General features: G+C 46.9%; 1 protein-coding gene across 2 annotated transcripts in view; it reads left to right on the top strand.

The window, feature by feature from the left end:
• MERTK (MER proto-oncogene, tyrosine kinase) overlaps positions 1-23,065 on the top strand; it is a 102,948-nt gene that overhangs the window by 17,077 nt on the left and 62,806 nt on the right. For both annotated transcript variants that reach the window (XR_003907949.1, XM_029937816.1), the window contains exons 2-4: positions 7,088-7,493; positions 16,908-17,008; positions 18,944-19,117. Coding sequence is in view for 1 of the 2 variants with exons in the window: in XM_029937816.1 (XP_029793676.1) it covers positions 7,088-7,493; positions 16,908-17,008; positions 18,944-19,117 (681 nt within the window). In the remaining variant the exon portion in view is untranslated. The remainder of the gene's footprint in view (positions 1-7,087; positions 7,494-16,907; positions 17,009-18,943; positions 19,118-23,065) is intronic.

Genomic DNA, 23,065 nt, shown 5'->3' with positions numbered 1-23,065 from the left:
CCCACCCATACTCTTCCTCCCACAGGGCTGCTGCCCGCCCAGTCTTCTTCCCGTGGCTTGACGGGCATCCAGGGCCTGGAGGGCTGCTCTGCCGCCCCTGGATCTCAGAAATCCTACTTTAGGGTGGCTCAGTCAGTTAAGCATCCAATTCTTGGTTTGAGCTCAGGTCATGATCTCACAGTTCATGAGTTTGAGCCCCACGTTGGGCTCTGCACTGACAACATGGAGCCTCCTTGGGATTCTCTCTTTCTGCCCTTCTCCTGCTCGTGTTCTCTCTCTCTCTGAAAATAAACAAGTAAACTTAAAAAATAAAATAGAAGCCTACTTCAAGTGGCCAACAGCTAATGACAACATCGGCCCAAATCTGTAGAATGTGCTGGCAGACCCCATACATGCAATCATGTCCCACCACTGAGGCACTCTTATCCTTGCAGGGGAGCAGAGAGGCCGAAGAGCTTTTCTGAGGTCATGTCTCAGGCACCAAGGGACATTGTTGGGCACCACTGAACAGTACTGGCCACGAGGCTACCTGCCATCATGCACACTCAGCAAGGACTGAGCCACTAGTCATGGACTTAAAGGTGGAATGTGCTAGTTGATTACACAGAACGTGGCCTATTTACTAGCATCCCCTGACTTACATACAGACTAAGGTCCCTAAATGTCTGGCTCACTGTGTGAGCCAACTGTGTGGTTGGTGGAAGAGGGGCTCAGTCCCACCCCCAGCTCCAGCAGTGCCCCTGCCTGGACCACGTCTCTTCCCTACTCATCCCTCAGAACTCTGTCCACATCATCACACCCATTTATTCAGTGGATGTTCACTGCATATTCAATCCACATCACTCATCCTGCTGGGTTCAGAGGACGTCGCCTCCAGCTTTTGAGAAAGCTACAAATTTGTTTAGAAAAACAAGGCAAAGCTGCGTGAATCAATGGACACTATATCTACCCAGTTTATTTGTTGGATGAATAAATATTTGCTAATCATATCCCATAAGCCTCTACACTGTACTTGGCATGATGGAGGCACAATCCCTGTCTGTAGGAAGCTGATGCTGGAACCTGGTCAAGGGCCGAGTGGTGATTGGGGATGGGCAGGGATGCTCCGTCGTGCCCCTCCTGGGCCGGGTGGGGGACGCAGCTGCTGGAACAGCTGGACATCTGCTGTCCGACCTGGGTGCGAGGCCGTTTATCCAAGGCTGCTTAGCAGCAGTTACTTTGGTAAGGCTCACCTTCCCACTTCAGTAGCTTAGCCAGTCCACAGAAGGAAACAGCCTTGAAAGAGGAAGGGCGGGGAGGGGAGAGTGAAGTGACTTGTGACTTCCACCCAAATTACAGCCAGAGGCAGCCCACTTTTCCATGTGTGCTATGTAGAGAGTACCAAATTCTCATTCAGTCTCTGTGGGATCTTTTCTTTTTTAATGTTTATTTTTGAGAGAGCGAGAAAGCAAACACGAACAGAGGAGGGGCAGAGAGAGGGAGACACAGAATCTGAAGCAGGCTCCAGGCTCTGAGCTGTCAGCACAGAGCCTGATGCAGGGCCTGAGCTTATGAACTTCAAGATCATGACCTGAGGCAAAGTCAGACACTCAACTGACTGAGCCACCCAGACACCCCCAGTCTCTGCGAGCTTTTAGTACACATCTCACACTGACTAAACATTGTCTCAAATGTTTATCCATTTAACACGAGGCCACCACGCTCTGTTTTGCCTTTGTAAAGATGAGTTAACAGGAGCGTGTTAGTGAGAATTAGGTGTGTCACACAAGCAAGCTTTATTGGTCTGATCTCTTCCTCCTGCCATAACTTTCCCAAAATAATTTTTCAGCGTTCCACTTTTAGAGGCACCTGGGTGGCCCAGTCCATTCACCGTCCAACTCTTGATATTGGTTCACTTCATGATCCCAGGTTGTGGGACTGAGCCTCGCGACGGGCTCTGCACTGACAGCACAGAGTCTGCTTATGATCCTCTTCGTCTGTCCCTCTCTCTCTCTCTCTGCCCTTCTCCCATATGCACATGCCCTCTAACTAACTAACTAGATATTTTTTAAAAAATCTAATTTCTAGGAGTGCCCAGTTGGCTCAGTAGGATAAGCATCCAGCTCTTGATTTTGGTTCAGGTCATGCTATCACAATTAGTGAGATTGAGCCCAGCATCTGAATAAATAAGTACATAAATAAATAAAATTATTTTTAAAATATTTTTAAGTTATAAAATATATATATAATTTCTGATTAGTCATTGCCCCGACCCTTGGGTCCAAAACCTTGGATTGGTTTTTATTTTGCCTTTTTTCACATTATCTGAAATCACTCAGGGCTCCCTGTATGCACTTTAGAGCTCTGAAACACCATTTACACGGGCTGCTGTATGAACGGCACCCCCTCCAGCCCCCACCAAAGTTGTGCGGCGAGAACTTCACCCACATCACCCTCCACGAGAGGTTGTTCGGCTCTCTGTATCAATCCTTGTAAATCAGCCTTTCTCAAGTATTGGGCTGCGGCAGGTTTTTACTGATTCACAATAAAATGGGAAAATGATAAAAAAATAGTAATAACGGGGCGCCTGGGTGGCTCAGTCCGTTAAGTGTCCGGCTTCAGCTCAGGTCATGATCTCACGGTTCATGGGTTCAAGCCCCACATTGGGCTCTGTGCTGACAGCTAGCTCAGAGCCTGGAGCCTGCCTCAGATTCTGCATCTCCCTCTCTCTCTGACCCTCCCCTGCTCACGCTGTCTCTCTCTGTCTCTCAAAAATAAATAAAAAACATAAAAAAAATAATAATAGCTAACAGTTACTGAGTGCTGACTATGAGCCAGGCATAGGGACACTTCCTTTATTGCTAACAGCAGTCCCCTGTGGGGCACCATTATCACCATCCCCCTTCTCCCTGTGAGAAAACCGAACCAGAAACAGACTCCCAGCCTGTATTCTTCCAACTGACAACAACCAGTGTAATGACCACTCCTGAGAATTCTCCCGTGTTCTGAGATTATATCCTTCCTTCACACCTGGTGTCAGACTGACCTTTCTGTTGTGGGGTGATGGCCGTAGTGGGAACACTGTTGGGGTCAACCTTTCTTCTCTCTGCGGCATCCTTCCTGCTCCGGCCACTCTGGTAGTTAGGTCTCTGCCGGCTTCCCAGTGGGTTCCCCTCCTCCTGGCCTCCTCCTTCCTGCTCCTCAGGCTCCCCACTCAGCTGGATGTCAGCGTCAGGGTCAAGGACCTCCCTGATCTTCTCCTTCCCCTGTTCAGAAACCTTCCAGGAATTCACTGCTGCGTCAGCCAGGATCCAGGACTCTCCACGGTCAGCCTGTATCCACTTGCTCCGTCACTTTGATGCCAGCACAGGAGCGCCTCCTTGCAACTACAGTCATGTTCCCAAACTACTAGGGCCTCTTCTTTCTCTTCAATTTCCTCCCCCCACCTCTGGCCCCTAGGAACCCTGTCCACCCCCTCCCACATCCCTTCTCTAATTCGTGCCTTTACTTACTTAGGCATTCATTCAACACACCTATTTTGAGCAGCTTCTGTGGCCTGGCTAGAGTGTGGGTGCTAGCCCTGTTGGGGCTCCCGGTCCAGCAGGAGAGAGAGAACTGAGTGAGGAATCACAGGAGATGTTACAAGGGGGAGGGCCCCAGCACCCAAAGTAGGCGGGCTAAGTAGGCAGGTGGGGAGGGACCGGGACAGCCCTCCTGCCCCACGTCCTTGTGTCCCATCTTCTCTTAACTCTTGGGACCCTCTGTTGCTCCTCGTCTGGGGAAAACGCCTTTCTGTATCCCATTAGACTGTTGCAGCAAATCTTAGACCCGGTAGGAGCGATGTAAATACTCATTGGCAGTTGAATCATTCTGCCAACTCCTGGCAGTTCAGCTCATGGAGCTTAACTATCTTTTAAACCATCCATAGTGATTATAGGGTGGGCTTGCCGCTCCGACGTCTGAGTGGGTGGCCTCGTCTCTAGTTCGCTCACTTAGCAGCTTGGCTCTGAGAAAACTGCACTAGACCCCAGCTGTAACCTGAGGTTATCTTGCAGGCTTGGGATTACACAATAGTTTCCCGTTTTATATTTTCTGGGCTTCTAGAAACATTTGAGTTTTCCACTACCAACTTGGGTTACCTTTATAATTTGACATTTTAAATGTCTTTAAGTAAAGTAGCCAAACCAAGGAATTATTTGCTTCTCCCACTCCACATTTTTTTTTCTTTTTTGCCTCTAAAGAAAAACAAGGTTATTTGGACAAACTCCCTGCCTTCCCAGCCTCATGGATGGGAAGGGTCTTGCGAAGGGTCTGCAGGCATAAGGTAAATAGCCAGAGTATTCATACCTGCAGAAGGTATCCCCAAATTCAGAGGGAAAGGATGGAGCTGGATGGGATTCAGGCAGAGCTTTGCCCTTTCCTGCTAAGAGCACAGGCCCACACTGGTGCATAAGATTTGCCTGGTGTGGGGGCAACAGGGGCCCTCTCCTGCGGAGTCACTCTGACCTCCACTCCCTGGAATAAATGAATGCTTCTGTCACAGCACACTCATCAGTCTGATGGCCAGGCCCAAGGCCAGCCTGCGGCTGACCCACATAGCCTCCCCCAAAGCATGCGGAGGGCCCCTGCTCTCCCACAGCCACTGAGACCTCAGGCTGAGGACAAGCAGTGAGCATTCCCTGGCTTCTTTCTCTTTTTATTTTGTTTTAAAAATTTTTTTAATGTTTTATTTATTTTTGAGAGAGAGAGAGAGACAGCATGAGCAAGGGAGGGTCAGAGAGAGGGAGACATAGAATCTGAAGACAGGCTCTAGGCTCTAAGCTAGCTGTCAGCACAGAGCCCAATGTGGGATTTGAACCTACCAACCATGAGATCATGACCTAAGCCAAAGTCGGACACTTTACCAACTGAGCTACCCAGGCACCCTCTCTCTTTTTATTTTTAAAGTTTTTTTCTTTATTTTTGAGAGAGAGAGAAAGAACATGCACGTGCATGAGAGGGGAGGGGCAGAGAGAAAGGAGAGAGAGAGAGAGAGAGAGAGAGGGCGAGAGCATCCCAAGCAGGCTCTGCACTGTCAGCATAAACCCCATCTTGGGGCTCTATCACACAGACCTTGAGATCATGACCTGATCAGAAATCAAGAGTTGGACGCTTGACCAACTGAGCCGCCCAGGTGCCCCTTCCCTGGCTTCTTAGAGTGAAATCTCTTCTTCTCCAACCTGGCATTCACCCTGGAGCCCATTCCCAAATGCAGCAACCATGAGAGCTGACCTGGCATGAAAGAGGCATGTGGAGAAGACTCTCTAACAGAAGCGGTGACCTTCAGTTGAGGGAGATGTGCAGTCCAGAGCGACTTGGCAGGCTGGAAGCCAGAGGAACAAATATTCAGATCCTTCCTTCTACTCCCGGACCTCCTGATTGTATCTCCACTTGCCAAATAGGTGCATATTTATGCTAAAAATTATTTGTCATTTACCTGAAATTCAAGTTTAACTGGGCATCCTGTGTTCTTATCTGCTAAATCTGGCACAACCTTAAGCAGAAACCACCGTACTCCCTGCACACAGATACTCAGGAGCCCAGGAGGGTGCGACATCCTGAGTGTGGCAGAGACAGCTCTGGAGTGGGGGTGGACACCTCTGTGCACCCCCAGTCACTTGCCCACACAGTGCCAGGCCCATGTCTCTCCCATTCTCTGCCCGTCTCAACTGCTTGTGGCCAACAGTCAGAAGTGCTGTTAGAAACGCCAGCAGTACAACTATTGTGGGCCAATGTTTCTAGAAATACTTGTGGGCCAGATGAAGTTAATCTTGCTGGGTTCATTCCAGCAAGCAAGCATTTTACTGGAAGCTCTAAGTCATTCTATTGGTGACATAAGGAACACTGATTCCTACCCCCCGCCCCATACCTAGAGATGGGTCATGTTGAGGCACCAGAATTGTAAACTCCTATCTTTGTGACCAGTAGCAGCCTTTATAAGACTACTGGCCAGGGGTATCTGGGTGGCTCAGTCGGTTAAGCGCCTGACTTCAGCTCAGGTCATGATCTTCTGGTCCGTGAGTTCAAGCCCTGCATTGGACTCTGTGCTGACAGCTCAGAGCCTGAAGCTTGCTTCGGATTCAGTGTCCCCCCAACCCTTTCTCTTTGCTTCTCCTTGCTCACACTCTGTTTCTGTCTCTCAAAAAATGAATAATGTTAAAAAAAATAAAAAGACCACTGGCCAAATGTGTGGCCTAGTCTGTGACTGAGAACACAGTGAGAAAAGTGATCTCAGGTGCCATCACCTTCCTGCTATGCTGTTGAGCTGGATATGAAGGACTTTGAATGAGTCACAGTTTTCAAAAACAGGGGAAGATGGTCAAAGGGCACAAATCACGTTATGAAATGAATTAGTCCTGGCAATGTCATGGGCGGTAAGGTGACTACAGTTAATAATACTGTTTTGTACATTTAAAACCTGCTAAAAGTTCTCAATACAAGAGGGGCGCCTGGGTGGCTCAGCTGGTTAAGCATCTGACTCTTGATCTCAGCTCAGGTTATGATCTCATAGTCGCAAGATGACTGGCTCGTGCCAGTCGGGCTCTGTGCTGGGCGTGGAGCCTGCTTGGGATTCTCTGCCTCCCTCTCTCTTTGCCCCTGCCCCACTCACTCACACGTACACACTCTCTCCCTCTCTCAAAAGAAAAACAAATATAAATAATAAAAAATAAAGTTTTCATCGCAATAAATAAATTTTGTAACTGTGTTGTGATGGTAAGTTAACTAGATTGTAGTGATGATCATTTTGCCATAGATACAAATATCAAATCCTTATGTCATACACCAGAAACGTATATAATATGTCAATTATATCTCAATTTGAAAAAAGAAAAGAAAAAAAATTAGGAGGAGTTATATTTGTTAAACATTCTTTAGGAGATACGTGAACGAATAAATGAACTTGTGAATGAGAATATGTGGCCAGACGTATGTGTTAAGTACATTTTGCTCCTGTTTTCTGAAGCCCCTGAGGATACTCCATGTCTCTCATCAGAGGCTTAGAGATTGGGAACCTACTTGGAAAATGCCTTTATTTAAGAGGCTGAAAATCAGGTGTTCTGTTTTGCAGCTTTTGCAGAGGTGAGGGAAGAGACCAAGCCTGGCCTGGCATACCCAGGAAGCCTGCAAGCTGACCACGTGCCGTTTCCCGTTCCTCACACCAGTGGGTACCAGCCTGCCTTGATGCTTTCACCAACTCAGCCCGGACGACGGCACACGGGCATTGCAGCCCATCCCGGGGCGACCTCTGCTGGGTCAAAGCTCCCGCCTCTTGCCTTTAATCATACAATTGGCCACATAATACTTTCTGAACATAAAGATGTCAAATTCAATTGCTCAATCAATATACCTAATATGTACCAGGACATTGCAGTTATTTCTTGGTGGAAAGATGGGAAGGAGTTGCTGGGGGCACATCATGCAATTACTCAGTTTTATCCAGATGACGAAGCTACGGCAATAATCGCTTCCTTCAGGTACGTGTTCTTTCTTCCTTTCTTTTGTTAAATGTTGTTATGTTATTGCTGATGCAAAAGCGACAACCTCATAGGTTAAAAAACAGTTTTTTATTTTCTGTGTTGGCAACTCGCTGATTTAGAGTGTAGATTAATAGCGGACGGTCTGTATTGTTGATTTCCTTTACATTGATCTCGGCCCGCCCTGGAACTGCTGGTTATCGGAGGCTCTGGGCTGTGGGGGACCACGGCCCACCTGACCTACAAGTCATGTCAAGTTCTGCTTCACTCAAGAGCTCTCCCAGTGAGTGGGAAGGACGTTTCTTACCCAGGATGAGCAGACGTCTATATTGCACCGTGGGCGTGGGGCTTTTAAACAAACGACCTTCCCATCCTTTTCCTTTGCCTTGTCCCCCCCTCTCTTCTACCTCTCCCTTACACCCCTGCGTCTGCAGATCATGGTACTGAGGTAGCCCTCATGTCACTGGCTCACTGTTTGGCTTTGTTTTGACGAGGGCCAACCGAATGCATTGGGGGTGGGGGGAGTGATGAGCCAAGTCAGCATGTTATCTAGAATAATCCATTGTCCCTAGGACTGAGTCATCATATTTCAGAGTACCGGCGACAGTGAGCCAGCTGCTTCTCTTCTTCCCATCCCTTTTTTATTCTCTCCTCCCTCCTCTTCTGCCAGGAGGGGTTTGAGTGTTTTGTTTGTTTTTGAGTAGGGCCTTCTTGCACATACAGTTCTAGAATTCGGTGGACCTGTGGTCATTAAAAGCTCAAAATGAGGTCAGGGCCACGCAAGGTTGGTGCCAGCGCCTTTTCCCTGGGATTCCTGCATTCCGAGCGAGGGGAGCCCTCTTTGATCTAGTGTGTTTTCACTTTCCCTGGCCTGATGCTTGGGGCAGTCCCGGACGGAGTCCAGTCTTTTGGTGAATCATTTGATGTTTCCTTTTCAGAAAACTGCCTCAGAGATACCACAGGACTAACAACTCCCATTAGAATTTAGTGTGTCAACATTTCCAGAAGATGCACCCTTTTTTTTTTTTGTATAGTTTTTCCAAGTTATAGGCTTGGTTAGCATCAAAGCAAAGAACACAAGTGTCCTGTTTTCCATTGGTTGATTTAAATTTTGGGCTGGGTCTGTCCGGCTGTCACCCCCAGCCTGGGCTAAGACCACTCAGGAGATTTGGCTACCTTTTTTTTCTGCATCAACTATAAGACAGATTTTTTTTTTAATTTTTTAATGCTTTTTAATTTATTTTTGAGAGAGAGAGAGAGACAGCGTGAGCAGGAGAGGGTTGGAGAGAGAGGGAGACACAGAATCCGAAGACAGGCTCCAGGCTCTGAGCTAGCTGTCAGCACAGAGCCCGACGCGGGGCTCGAACCTACGAAAGTGAGATCATGACCTGATCCGAAGTTGGATGCTTAACTGACTGAGCCACCCAGGCACCCCAAGACACAGATATTTTATCATGATAGAGACACAGCTTCTGATGATCCTTTTACTAATGGATAAGGAGCAGTTGAAGGGCTTAAAGGAATGGAGAGCCGGCACATTGATTCCATCAGGTATCCTTAGGAGGAAAACACTGACCTGCTGTCTCTCTGGGCTGGGAATCCTGAACAGGGGTCCTGCCACTGGACAGCCATAGGTGAGCTGCCTTCTTGCCAAAGAGATAGGTTTGCACCACGTGACCAGCAGCTTCACGTGTGTTCTAAGGGGCCACCAGATGTTTAAAGGACTTAAATTGGAGAATTTTAATTAAAAAAATATTTTTAATGTGACACTCAGAATTTTTTTTTTAATTTGAGAGAGAGACAGAGTGAACAGGAGAGCTGGGCAGAGGGAGAGAGAGAGAATCTTAAGCAGGTGAAATGCTCAGTGTGGAGCTCAGCTCAGGGCTTGATCCCGTGACCCTGCGATCATGACCTGAGCTGAAATTAAGAGATGCTCAACCGACTGAGCCACTCAGGTGCCCCAAATTGGAGAGCTTTTTAAAAAAAAATTTTTTTTAATGTTTTATTTATTTTTGATACAGAGAGAGACAGAGCATGAGAGGAGGAGGGTCAGAGAGAGAGGGAGACACAGAATCTGAAGCAGGCTCCAGGCTCTGAGCTAGCTGTCAGCACGGAGCCTGACGCGGGGCTCGAACCCACGAACGTGAGGTCTGACCTGAGCTGAAGTCGGAGGCTTAACCGACTGAGCCACCCAGGTGCCCCTGGAGAGCTTTTAAACTTAGAGTAGACACCGTGTTATCTTGGACTTGTGTCTATAGAGTTCAGAAGGTGACCTGGGTCATATTTTCAGAACTTAAGAAAAAAAAAATTTACACTTTTGCATGTACTCAGCTCCAGTCTCATAAACTCATTCTGAAGGGGGGAAAAATCTTATTTGACCTCCAAACTAAGCCAAACAGCAAATTTAGTGATCTGAATTCATGTACATCATGGACACTCAGCTGAATTGAGTGGCTTTGGGGACAGTACTGAGTCCACCATTGTAATATTCTTCAACTGTATTAATGTTCAAATGACACAGAAGCCATGTGAAGGAAACTGGAGTGACTTAATCGAGATGATAAATATCTGTGTAATTTCTTGGCAAGAAAGCAGGGTGTTGGAGACCCTTAATATGACATCTTTTAGATGAGGACCTTGAGGTTCCTCTGAGTAGGGTGACTTGGGATCACTAGAGAGTAAGCTATCACCCTTAAACAATGTCTTCTCTTCTCATATCTCACGGGCCCTGAAAGAAATCCATTCCGGTTGCCAGGAACAGTGAAGAGTTAAAAACTAATTCTAGGCCTTCAACATGTGGAATTCATTAGCTTGTAATTTTGTTGAAGCTGCGTTAAGAATGCCTGCATGGACCACATGTATTTAAGGGAACGTGCAAAGTACAGATGTCTGTATATTGGCAGGGGTCAGAGGAAAGCAGAAACACAAGGTGTTTTGAGTTAGGTCATAAGGCATTTTTGTATAAGGTGTCATTATAAGAAAGGGTAATGAATTTTGAAAATGATGGGGTCTCCAGAGTGAGGCCCCCATAATTTGTACCAGCACACGTCCTTTAAATGTGAAGCAGTTGTGAGTTGCTAGAAACTGACCAGGATTATGGATGTGATTTAACTTTCTTAGTCTTTCTTAGTTCCACATTTCCTCTTCCATATCAGGCAGACCCCACACTTAAGGCCCCAAATGCCCCATTCTAAAAATAAGGGTTAGTCAGCAGTCTGGTCTTTGACCCTAAAACAAGCCCTGTCCTGGTTGAAGGTGTAGGTTAGGAGGGTGCATACTTGTGGATTTGGCCTTGAAGGATCGATTTAGGGGAGAGGACCTGGCATCAGGACTGAGGGGACACTTCTGCCACTCAGGACCCAACCCATCATTTGGTCAAACCTCAGTTTATTGAAATGGGGCTGGGGATGCAGGTAGAAATGATAAAAGAAGTTCATGTGCATTTAAGTACAAGCCCCACCTCCTTGGGAAAAGTTAAAGGAGATTTAACATCATGAGAAAGTGTGTCCCTAAAAGGTTTTAGAAATTGTTTGTTATTTTAGGGGTGCCTGGGTGGCTCAGTTAAGTGTCCAACTCTTGATTTCAGCTCAGGTCATGACCTCATGGTTCATGAGTTCAAGCTGGACGTTGGGCTCTGAGCTGAACATGGAGCTTACTAAAAATTTTCCATCTCCCTCTCTCTGTGCCCTTTCCCTCTCAAAATAGGTAAATTAATGAAAAAAATACTTATTTTAATAGTAGTGTATGCATTTTGTTAAATACTTAGGAAATACCAAACAGAGAAAGAAACCATGGCCCACAACCCTGAGAAAACTTTTCCAACAGGGAACTCTGTGTCCACCAACAGGTTGGGGTATTCCTAACTGATGGCTTGGTGATTAATACTGAAATTTGCACCCTCCCCCCCTCCGCAGACCCCACATTACTGATTAGTCCTGGATGCTGTGCAGTTCAGGCTGTATCTCTCCAGAACTTGAAGCAATTCTTCTTTGCAGGACTTAAGCCACCGAGCTGGGTCTCCGTCTTGGCTCTCCGACTGGTATCTTGCCTCATTTGCACCTGATATCAACTTGAAACTGTAGCCCATCCATTTGTGCAGACCCCGGGATGCTGCGTAGCCAGGACCTTTCCCTGGGGTCTCTAAAGGAGGGTGTACTTTTTGGGATAGAGTTAGCTCTAAAGTCAGGCGTAGGGTATAAGGAGCTTTCTGGCTTAGGTAGAAACTCTCCCTGGTAGAGCATTCCAGGGAGGCACCAGCCATCAGACAGAAGACTGGGGAGACCAAACTCACAAGCAAAAACAAAAGCCCATGCTCCTATAGACTGGCAGGCCCTGCATGTTTAGTTATTGGGATAATTTGTGGCAAAGGGAAAGTATTTTTTTTTACATTTATTTATTTTTGAGAGAGAGAGACAGATTACAAGTGGGAAAAAGGCAGAGAGAGAAGGACATACAGAATCCGAAGCAGGCTCCAGGCTCTGAGCTGTCAGTACAGAGCCAGACACAGGGCTCGAACTCACAAATCATGAGATCATGACCTGAGCCGAAGTCGGACACTTAACCAACTAAGCCATCCAGGTGCCCCAAAGGGAAAGTATTTTGACCTTTTTTTCTGTGTAGTCTAGGGATTCCCCACTGGGAGTTCAGTTCTAGCTTAATTCTCAGTAGCGAGAGCTGTAAGGATTTTATTGCTTTCTACAACCTATATTTCTCCACAACTGTTTTTTTTTTAATTTTTTTTATTGTGGTGAAATATACATAGGATAAAATGTACTGTTTTAACCTGAGTGTACAATCCAGTGACATTAAGCACATTCACTTTGTGGTGGCAGCATCACCACCATCCTGCTCCAGAACTTTCTCATCCTCCCGGAGGGAAACACTAAATGCTAACTCTTCATCCCCTTTTCCTCCAGTCCTTGGTAACCTGTCTTCTTCTTCTGTCTTTCCTTATAACTTTGATTACTCTACGTCCCTCATGTAAGTGGAACTGTGCCTATTTTTTGTATTTCTTTAAAGAAGGCTCTAGAATTTGGCTCATATGAGTGGAATTGTACTCTATTTGTTATTTTTTGTATTTCTTTAAAGAAGACTCTAGAGTGTAGCTGCTACTTGAGAGCCATGTCTGAGCAGGCCAGTCTATCTGTGATAGGTCTGAGGGACAGGGAGGCTCTGTGTGTCCTTACAGGACATCCGGGGACTCACCCAGCCGAGGCCACCCTAGTGTGACGGGCTTTGCAGATGCTGGCCCTGTGGCTCTGTCCAGGTGGTTCCTGTCTAGACGCGGTGGCTGAGTCTCTATGGTGGCTTTGGCTTTCCCCACTTCGATGTTTGTGTTTGACCAAAATCTGACACGATTTTTATACCTTTTTTAAAGCAGTGTGTACACAGGGTAAAATACTCCAACTGTTCAAAAATCCTCTCTCCTGCTCCAGCCTCCAGCCCTTCCCCAGTGAGGAGCTGCAGTTATCCACTTGTTGGCTATCTTTTGTAGGTATTCAATCCATATGACGTGTGTGTGTGTGTGTGTGTGTGTGTGTGTGTGTCCGCATGTGTGCATGCATGCCTGGCTCCAAGTTCATCTAATAAAATGTTACAGCTCTGGTTAAATCAACACCCAGGACTCAATGTTTTTTGTGGCTCTGTAAGTGCTGTTTTCAGCTGAGTCATATAGTAGGCTGTAGTTACATCTTAACTTCTTTATAGCTTTTTGATTGTCCTCAATTTAATAGTTTCCTTGCTTGATACTGTGCTTAATTTTCTAAGTATCAATCTCTTATTCATCCCTAAACTCTAAAAACATCTCTCAAAGTGATGAAATTACCAGATATGATCTTTTCCAAGGAGATGTCTGTCCTGTCTCTTCTCCTGCTCCAGTCTGGGCAGGTTGCTCCCCATGTCTGGGGTGCAGCTCAGTGTTCTTTACTCTTGTTCCAGGGGCCCTTTTATGTCCTATTTCCTCCTGGAGCCCGGGTTCCGCGCCGCCCCCAAACTCGCCTCTTGGCTCCTTCACTTTGACGCGGAGCCCATCCCCCCCAGCATGGACCTTGCGTGTCTGGAAATGCTTTGATGTTTTCCACCCTCACCTTGAGGTAGTTTGGCTGGATACAGAACTCAAAAAGAAATAATTTCCTGTTGTCATTTGGAAGTCATTGATATATTTCCTTTTTGCCCCCAGATTTGTCCTAGAGAAATGTGGTGGTGTTCTGATTCATTCATGAATGACTTGCTTTCCTTCTCTCTGGAAGCTTCTGTATCTCCGCTTTATCTTGGAGTTGTGACATCCCCTGATGAAGCAAGCCCCTTGGTGGGTCTTTACTTTCCCACTGTGCTGCCCACCAAAGACCTAGAATCCAGCCCTGGGGCATTTTCTTGAATTACGCTCTCCTTCCTGTGTTCTCTCTGGAATTCTTAGTTGTTGGAACGCCTAGATTGCTATTTTGAGCTCAGAGCCTTTGCTGGGAAGCCGCTAGAGACTGCGCCTGCTGTTTCCTTTAGGGAGAGGGGAGAGCTTGGGGACAACAGCTCTTCTCCACCTCACCCCCCACCCTTCCTTCAGCATGACAGCCTTGCCTTGCATGTGTAGGAAGCAACAAGTAGAATTATTTGTGGAAAAGCTGGATCTGGAGTTGCTAATTAATGCAGGCACGTAGCCCTTCTCCCAAGCGGATTGCTGACCTCTTCAGATATGAATGACTAAAGACAAAGTTTTGATCATGTTCCCTTTGAGCTCTCCTTTTTTTCCTCCTGGCTTGAATTTTCCTTACATGCTGGTTGGTTTAAGATACTCATAGACTTTTCATGCGTTTTGCATCTGATCTGTGCAGTCCAAGCTGTACTGCTCAACTATTGACTTCTGTCCAACACTTTCTCTGTTCCCTGCCTGCCCACCTCCTCCCCCTCTGCACAGGGGTACTTTGTTTGCATCCTTGGGCTGCCTTCATTGGACTCTGCCCTGCATCCCTCTGTGGCCGTCTCTTGCACTCTGGTCCCTGGCTACCTAAGTCATGTGACATGGCTGCTGCAACAGTGGGGGCCCGGACCCTGAGCCAGAGCCCGGCATTCAGAGACACAGCTGTCCTCAGCCTGTCAGATCTTATGTCAGCCCGGCCCCTGGGCCTGGCCTCAAGAAAATGACTCCCCTTCTAAAATGAACCTGTGAAATATGTGCAAAGGACGCCCTCTTTGGTAGCCATGACCTAGGTTTTTTTGTTTGTTTATTTTGTTTTGTGTGTGTGTGTGTGTGTGTTGTTGTTTGTTTTTCAACTGCAGAGAAATCTAGACTGCTCAGCCGTGCAGAACCTTCAGGAGCTCCCAGGAGCAGGTGCACCATTCAGCCACTAGCTGATACTCATGCTTGGCAGGGAACCATTCTAGACACCTGGTTCTCTTCCTCTTTCTTCTTATCACCATGATATCCAGGAAGATTTGTCAGAGGAGGGTCAGCTAACCCCTTAATTGGAGATATTTGTCCTGTGAGGTCTCTTTCCACGTTCTCCCAGTGACCTCTACACATTGTGACCTCAGTTCCTGCCCTAAAGCATGGAGAGATCTGGCCTTTGATCCTGAGTCCTCCTCAAGTCCAACATTCATTCATCAGGTGCAATTCCAAAATTGCACATTCACAGGAGTGAGGGGAAAGGGGAAGACAGAGCGTTCTAAGTCAGTGGGGCGCTGCTCAGATTAGCACGTGGGAAATGCAGGTGACACGTGATAGTCACATTATTGGGCCTTGGGAACAATAAGGGGATAATGTTAACCCAAGCAGCTCTGGTTCCCCTCATTCTGGATTGACACCATTCCTGATGTGTATTTTACTTACTCTTTATCAGAAGCTAAAAGGGAGCTGCAACATGGTATCTCTGGGGAGAAGTGGTAGTTTAAAATGTTCCACGTTTTTCTGAAACCTGTGCGTTCAACCTCAAGGCCGAGGGGCCTTGCTGTGGTGGATTGGCTCCTGATGTCGCCATGCTGTTTATGTTGGCAGCTACCGCCTGCTGCCTGTGGGGCCCATGGACCAGGATGAAGTCCCCTCTAACCTTGCAGCCTCCTGGTCTCTTTTAAGTGTTAAGCTTCAGGCCTTGACGGGTTGACGGATGGGTTTCATTTTGCTTTGGGATAAATATAGTCATATCAGGGAGCAAGCTCCAGGAAAGGAAGATGGCCTCCCTTTTCTTCTTTTACTTTTCTTTCTCTAGCTATGGCCTTTGCCCTGTCTCATGAGCACAGTAGAAGAAATCAGTGCCTTTGAGCCAGTGAAGGTTTCCTCCCTTTGAGAGCATCTGAGGGCATTTCAAGGAGTTCCTCATTCCCTCACCCCTTCCCACACTTAGCTAAGGGCAGGTTTTGTGTAACTTCCTGTGTGTAAACACATCTGAAGGGAGGAGAGTAGGATTCTCCAGCTCTTAGAGCCAAGGCCACTTGTTTATAGCAGCTGCTTTACAACGTGTAGTGTTCAAACTGTGGTACAAGGAACACAAGGAAAGGTGATCTATGATAATATGAAGGGGACCATGTAGATGCCTGGCATGGCCCCTCCAGGAGAGATCACAGAATACATAGGGACTTGCGCCCTGGCACGCCCCCACATACGTGACAAATAGGGAGATGCCATCCGTGATCTGAGTCACAGCCAACTTCCAAACAGGACACAGGGATGGCGGCTCCCATTTTCAGCTCATTGCAGTTCTGGGAATGAGGTGGCTATTAAAACCAGACAAAGTTCTGAGTGTGTCTGTAAATGGAATTGGGTCTGGTCTCAGAAAGTCACTTGGGATACGGAGCAGTTGCCCCCGACCCCTAAAAGCCACGGTGCCTCCTAGTTACTGTGCCCACATAAAACATCCTACAGATTTGTAGCAAAATGCCTTGATGGGGCAATGCCCCAATATAGAGAACCCTGGCATAGAGCCTTCTATAGAAGGCAAGAGGAGTGACAGCATGTGTGTTAGTCATGGTCCTTCAGAAAAACAGAACCAAAGAGGGAACAAGAGAAAAGTTATTTTAAGGAATTGGCTAATGTGATTGTGTGTGCTGGCAAATGGAGCCGGAGGGAAGAGCTGGTATTGCAGTCTTGAGTCCGAAGGCATTTCGGAGGCAGAATTCCCTCTTCCTCGGAGAACCTCAGTCTTTGCTCATAAGTGTGGCTCTCCGTTGGCTGGATGAGGCCCACCCATGTGGTGAAGGGTCATCTTTACTCAGAGTCCACTGATTTAACTGGTAATCACATCTGAAAAATACTTTCACAGAAATATCTAGAGTAATATTTGACCAAATATCTAGGTACCATGGCCTACCCACGTTGACACAGAAGATTAACGTTTATAGCATTTGATAAAGAGGTTGAAGAATATCCTATTTCTACAGCAGGAACTCAAAGAGTATTCAGTGTAAATGTCTGTGTTTTCTTTGAAGCATCACCAGTGTGCAGCGTTCAGACAATGGGTCATATATCTGTAAGATGAAAATAAACAATGAAGAGATTGTGTCTGACCCCATCTACATCGAGGTGCAAGGTAAGTCCAGAGGGCAAAGTGGCCTGTATTCATTGATTTGCATATAAAACTCTAGAGTTTGGCATGCCCATTTATAATTCTGTAATCAAACCTTGCAAATTTATAAGCACTGAAATGTTATAAGGTGATCCTCTTTTTAGACTTTAGGTAGTAATAAATGAATGGCATGAGTTCAATTTTCACAGTTTTAGCTCTATCCTGAGCAATAGAGCTGAGATAAAAATGGATTATAGACTTCCTTGTCTTCAGGTTATTTACAGTTTAGGAACTTGAAGTCTTTTTTCTGGAAGTGATGCACGTTCCATTATCCACCTCTCAGTGCTGGCACCAGATAGCCCTCACCTGGTCTGGTGGTGATTTGCCTATTATTCAACATCAGCATGTGGGGGTGGCGGAACCAGGAGGGTGAGCGGTTTTCCTGAACTGGGTCAGCAGCTCCATCGGGGACCCATTTGGGGCCCTTGGATTTGCCAGGTAAATGGTTCAGGGCAGGTCCATGATGTGATATGAGACGGGCTCAGCGCGGATACGAAAGAGACATCGACTAGGAGAAGGCGGGCTCTGTCCTCAAGGAACTTGAACTGCAGTAGGGGATGTGAGCTGATGCCTAGGTGAGCCCAGGGGTTTTGGTGCGCATGCCTAGCTCTGCAGCGGCGGGGCCTGTCAAGGACGCCTCCAAGGAGGAAGGAAGCACCACTATTATCACCATGGTGGTCATTCCTCACCAGCCCACGGGCTGCCTCCACGGCCCCTGCATCTTGGCTTTCTGAGATACCCCTGCCAGCAGAAGCACCCAAACACCTATTTTTTCTACTTTCTCCTGACCCACCTTCACCACAGGCTTTAGAACAAGTGATAGGCTTTTTGGGGACCATCTCGCAGGGAAAGATTCCTCTGCTACTCATTCTTTTGCAAACCTAAACCTCATACCCACTAATGCTGCAGGAAGCCTGAGGTGGGGAGGCCCCTCAGAGGAGTGGGTGTGAGGGCTTTGCTCTAGGCCTGTCCCAGGCTGGACAGCGAATGGGTCCTCGGGGTTCTGTCAGCATCAGCCCTGGGGGAAGGTAGGGGTGTGGAAGAGGAAGGTGGTGTTCCTACCTTAGCTGTTGATCTTGGAAAACTACCGAGAGGACATTTAACTTGTCAGAATCCCAACAAAATGCCCACAGCAGGATACATTAAGTCCAAATGGAGTTTTGCTACACTTTGAAATAGGAAAAAAGCAGCTCATTATGTCACTACCACATCCAGATCTGTGAGTTCCCAGTCCCCAAAGAACACGGTTTAAATGCCTGAGGACAGTTAGCTTGACTTGTTAATTTTTTGGCACAAGTCAGTACTCACTGGCTTTCTGTGAGGTAGCTCTAAAGTTCCCTGAACTTTCTGAATTACAGTCAGAGATCTTAGGATTGGAAGTATGTAATTGTGTCTACACTGTTATCATTAGAATGCACTTTGAAAAATGGCCAGCCCTATATAAGCCTTGTACAAGTGTGCATATTTAAAAATGTATGATCACTCATCTTAAAGGGATACACACAGTAGACTGTCCTCAAAAACAGGTGGACCTAATTACGTGGCTTTGTTTTTACTCCGTGTGTTTTGGTAAGAAACACTGAAAAATGTGCCAGCCTATCCCAGGAGTTGGAATAATGCCTGATTTCAACACTGCCAACCTCCCTTCTGGTAAAACGAGTTCTGAATCACCATCACAACCCCTGTGAGAAAGTGTCCTAGAAAGCCGGCTGGAGCTAGTTGGGTAAGAATTAGCTTCTTTCTTAGCCAGCTTTCAGAAGGTGTAAACTGGCCATTTCAGATCAGAGGTGGAATATAAAGAAATCTGTTGCCAAGTTCTAGAACAGTCTCCATTCCCCTTGGGGCTCTGCCTTTGCTTGAAGATCTGAAACATTCTTTCTCTGAACTCTTTTCCCACAGGTCTTCCTCACTTCACTAGACAGCCCGAGAGCATGAATGTCACAAGAAACACAGCCTTCAACCTCACCTGTCAGGCGGTGGGCCCTCCTGAGCCCGTCAACATTTTCTGGGTTCAGAACAGCAGCCGTGTTAACGAACAGCCAGAAAAATCCCCTTCTGTTCTAACTGTTCCTGGTAAGTCTGAGTCGTGTGATTTACTTACCGTTTTCTCTCTAAAAGTGAAAAGGATCAAAAGTTTGGTGACCGCCGCCGTGCACTGGCAGCGGACAGTAGAAGAGAATGAAACACGGGTGTGACAGCTGAGGTTAGGGTATGTGGAAAAGGAACCTAAGGAGTGAGAATTCACAGGCCAGGGCTGGGAAGCGGTGAATGCCCTGAAGGGTGTCTGTGGTGAAGCTAGCAAACTGGCCAGAGTCCCTGAACCCAGGCAGTAGGAGTCCGGCTCATGCCTCCCATTGTAGCCGGGGCTTTGCCAGCCTGGCCAGGCATGCACTTCGAGAAGCCACTTATGTGAAGACCCCTGAGGTGAGGTTTGACAGCAGGGAACTGAATTGGTCACATGGCATTGCTGTGGGATGATTGAGTCATTGTGGACTGTGGCTGCACTGATGGTGGTCATCTTGATTCCCATCCCAATGGAAACGTCTCAACTTTGTTCCCATCACCCCCCAGTAATATTCTTGGAGTCAACACCCCTGGCATTTCCCGTGCTACGAAAGCCAGTGGACTCCTCTTTGGCTTCTCTCATGGCATCTTTTCAGCAACATCTGGCAAGGGCACCACCCCAAATCCTTCCTTTCTGCATGAATTCAGTGACCGTGTTGCCAAGTAGTGCTTTATCCCAGGGGCTGTTCTAGGTACTGAGAACACAGGGGTGAACTTCTGGCAGCAGTCTTCCTGGCTTCTTTCCCACTCCACTGCTTCTCCTCTGCCCTTGCAGGTGCATCCCTGGACCAACTTCTTTTCACTCTGAGACACCCCCCACCCTGGGAGAGTTCCTCTCTGTCCTTGGCTTCAATACCATCTGCGCAATGATGGCCTTGGGCTTTATATCTCTGGCCCAGCCCTCTCTTCTGAGCTCCAGGCTCATGATCCAACTGCCTCCTTGGCATCTTCACTTGCTGGGACATAGCTATCTTCAAATGAAACTCTTGATCCGCCTCCCTTCCGGACTCCCTTTGCTCCAGAATTCCCCGTCTTAGTAGATGATATCACCATTGGCCCATCCTTTCTCTTTCTCATTCTTCATGCCAAATGCATCAGCCAGTTCTGTCCATTCTGCTTTTACAGTGTGTCCTGCATCTGTTTTCTCTCCATCCCTGCTTCCCACCGCTGCCAGCACTCTGCAGTGCAGTAACTCCCTAACTTGTCTCTTGGCTTTCGGCCCTGTCCCCGCTCTAATCCATCCTCCTCAGTGGCTTCCTGTCATCTTAGACTGTCACTCAGAGTCATTCCTGTCCCTGCCCATTGGCCCTGCAAGCTCTGGTCACCACCCAAATCTCCAGCCCAACCCGACGCACCTTCTCCTCCCTGTTTATTAAGCACCAGTCATCCTGATTCTCTGTCATTTCCTCAGACACACTGCCCTCCTTCCTGCCTCAGGACCTTTGCATCCTCTCCCTTGTCTGCCTGCAGTGTTCTTCACTCTGCCCTTTGCCCCCATGACACAACTCAAATATTACTTCTTCTGGGAAGCCTTCCCTGGTCATTCAACTATTCTCAGTCCTCTCCACCTTGTTATGGACTCCCAGTCACGTGTTGCACTCTCCACAGTCTATAATCACCCATTTATTTCTGTAGCTTCCTTGTCTGTCTTCTCAGAGACTATATGCTCAGCAAGGACAAGGACTTGATCTGTCCCAAGACAGCGCCTGACTCATAGAAGCACTCACTGAATATTCATGGCAAGAATAGACCAGCAAGTACGTGCCAGCCCCTCCGTTTTAATCTGAATCATTTCCTAACTCCTGACTCCACAAGGAATATTATGGTTTTCTCTGCCTCCATCTGAATTTGAGTTTTTCCCAAGAAGCTGATAATCAAGCTACTTCTAAGTTCAAAGTCATTTTGAAAAATACACCCCACCCTTTCTAGGATGGTAGCTTGAAGTCCTTCCTGTAAGGACAGATTTGTTTTCATCGAGGTGAAATTGACATACAGTTCAGTTGAACAGAATTTAAATGCACAATTCGGTGAGCTTTGATCAGCGTAGACACGCATGTAACCGTCCCTTCAATCAAGGCATAGAATACTGCCTTCACCTGCGAATATCCGTCATGCTCCCATCAGTCCCCACCTCTCATAGGCAGTGGTGTACCTGTCATCACAGGTTAGTTTTGCTAGTTCTTTTTTTTTTTTAATGTTTATTTATTTTGGGAGAAAGAGCATGAGTGGGAGCTGGGGAAGGAAGAGAGACTGAGAGAGGCCCAAGAAGGCTTCTTGCTGTCAGCATAGAGCCCAACACGGGGCTTGATCTCTGACAAACCATGACCTGAGCCGAAATCGAGTCAGATGCTTCACCGACTGAGCCACCCAGGCGCCCCTGTTTTGCTAGTTCTTGAATGTTAAGTAAGTGGAATCACAAAGTGTATATTCTTTTATCTCAGGCTTCCTTACCTCATCATGACGTTTTCGGGATTCAGCCATGTTGCTGCATGAGTACTACGTATCGCCAATATTGCTGTATGGTACAGATGTGCCACATTTGGTCTGTGTGGTGAACATTTGGGGAATTTGTGGGGGTTGGCTGTGATAAAGCAATGCAAGATATTTGTGTGCAAGTTTTTTGGGAGACACAAATTTTGTTTGGATAATACCTGGAAGACAAATTGTTGGATCAAATACTAGGTAGATGTTTCACTTTAAAAGAGACCGCCAAACTGTATTCTAAAGTTATACCAAGTTCTGTTCCTAGCAACAGATGTGCTGATGAGCACATAGGGTGTTTTATTTGGATGGTGGTGGTGGGGTTTGTTACTTAAGTGGACATCTGCCTACCCGTATATATTTCTTTCCTGAAAACCTTTCTGGACACTCCATTTTTTTTTTAATTTTTTAATGTTTTATTTATTTTTGATACAGAGAGAGACAGAGCATGAGAGGGGGAGGGGCAGAGAGAGAAGGACACAGAACCAGAAGCAGGCTCCAGGCTCTGAGCTAGCTGTCAGCACAGAGCCTGATGCAGGGCTTGAACCCACGACCGTGAGATCTGACCTGAGCCAAAGTCAGAGGCTTAACCGACTGAGCCACCCAGGCGCCCCTGGACACTCCATTTTTGTCTGAATGTGTACAGTGCCTGTACCCCCAACCCCCATGGAAACACAGCCATCTATGTGTCTCCCCACCCTGAATTATTAATTAGTGTAATTATTACATATTACTTTTTGATTACCTTAGCGCCATCTCCTGGCACAGTGCCTGGCACATCAGAACTGTGTGAATAAATGAATCAACTAATGAACAAACACATGAATTACGAACAGAGCCTGAGTCAGCGATCCCTTCACTGGGACACAGGAGTATCCTAATAATGAAGTAACTTGTATTTGCACCATGCCTTTTGCATGTATTCTCCTTCCCATCTCTTCTCCTTTATATTTCTAACCAGTTCTGTGACCCGAATAGAGCAGATTTTGTTTACACCCATTTTGTAGACATACAGGGCTTAAGGAAGTCCAGGGAGAAAGGGTCAGCAGTGCAGGCTTCCTACCACAGGGCTGGTGCTGGACACATCAAGTTCCATTGACTCAGCTCTCTGTGGACTATGCCTAAGCACCTGAATTTTGTTACACTGTAAAAGAACTACATAAATCATTCTTCTTCTTCTTTACAACTGTGGTTAATTTTGAGGACATTTCAGTGATACCTGAACCCATCTCAGAAGTTCATGTTGGAGAACTATGTGCCATTCTGATGCCTGGGGTGGGGGGTGTTATGCTTCCCACGCAGATCCAAAACTGTGAGTATGTGCAAGGAGAGGCCACTCTCTTTTGAAATTAACTCAAGTAAATTTTTCCAAGCCCTTCTACAAGGAGAGTACTAAGTAGAGAAGTGGTTTAAACAGTCTTGATTGTTGACATTTGCTTTGAGCAAGCACATTTGTGACAAGAAGGCCATATGTTT

Source organism: Suricata suricatta, chromosome 4 (assembly GCF_006229205.1).
Source record: "Suricata suricatta isolate VVHF042 chromosome 4, meerkat_22Aug2017_6uvM2_HiC, whole genome shotgun sequence".
NCBI classification, from domain to species: Eukaryota; Metazoa; Chordata; class Mammalia; order Carnivora; family Herpestidae; genus Suricata; species Suricata suricatta.
The sequence above is the reverse complement of the archived record's forward strand: the minus strand, read 5'-3'. Positions and strand labels throughout refer to the sequence as shown.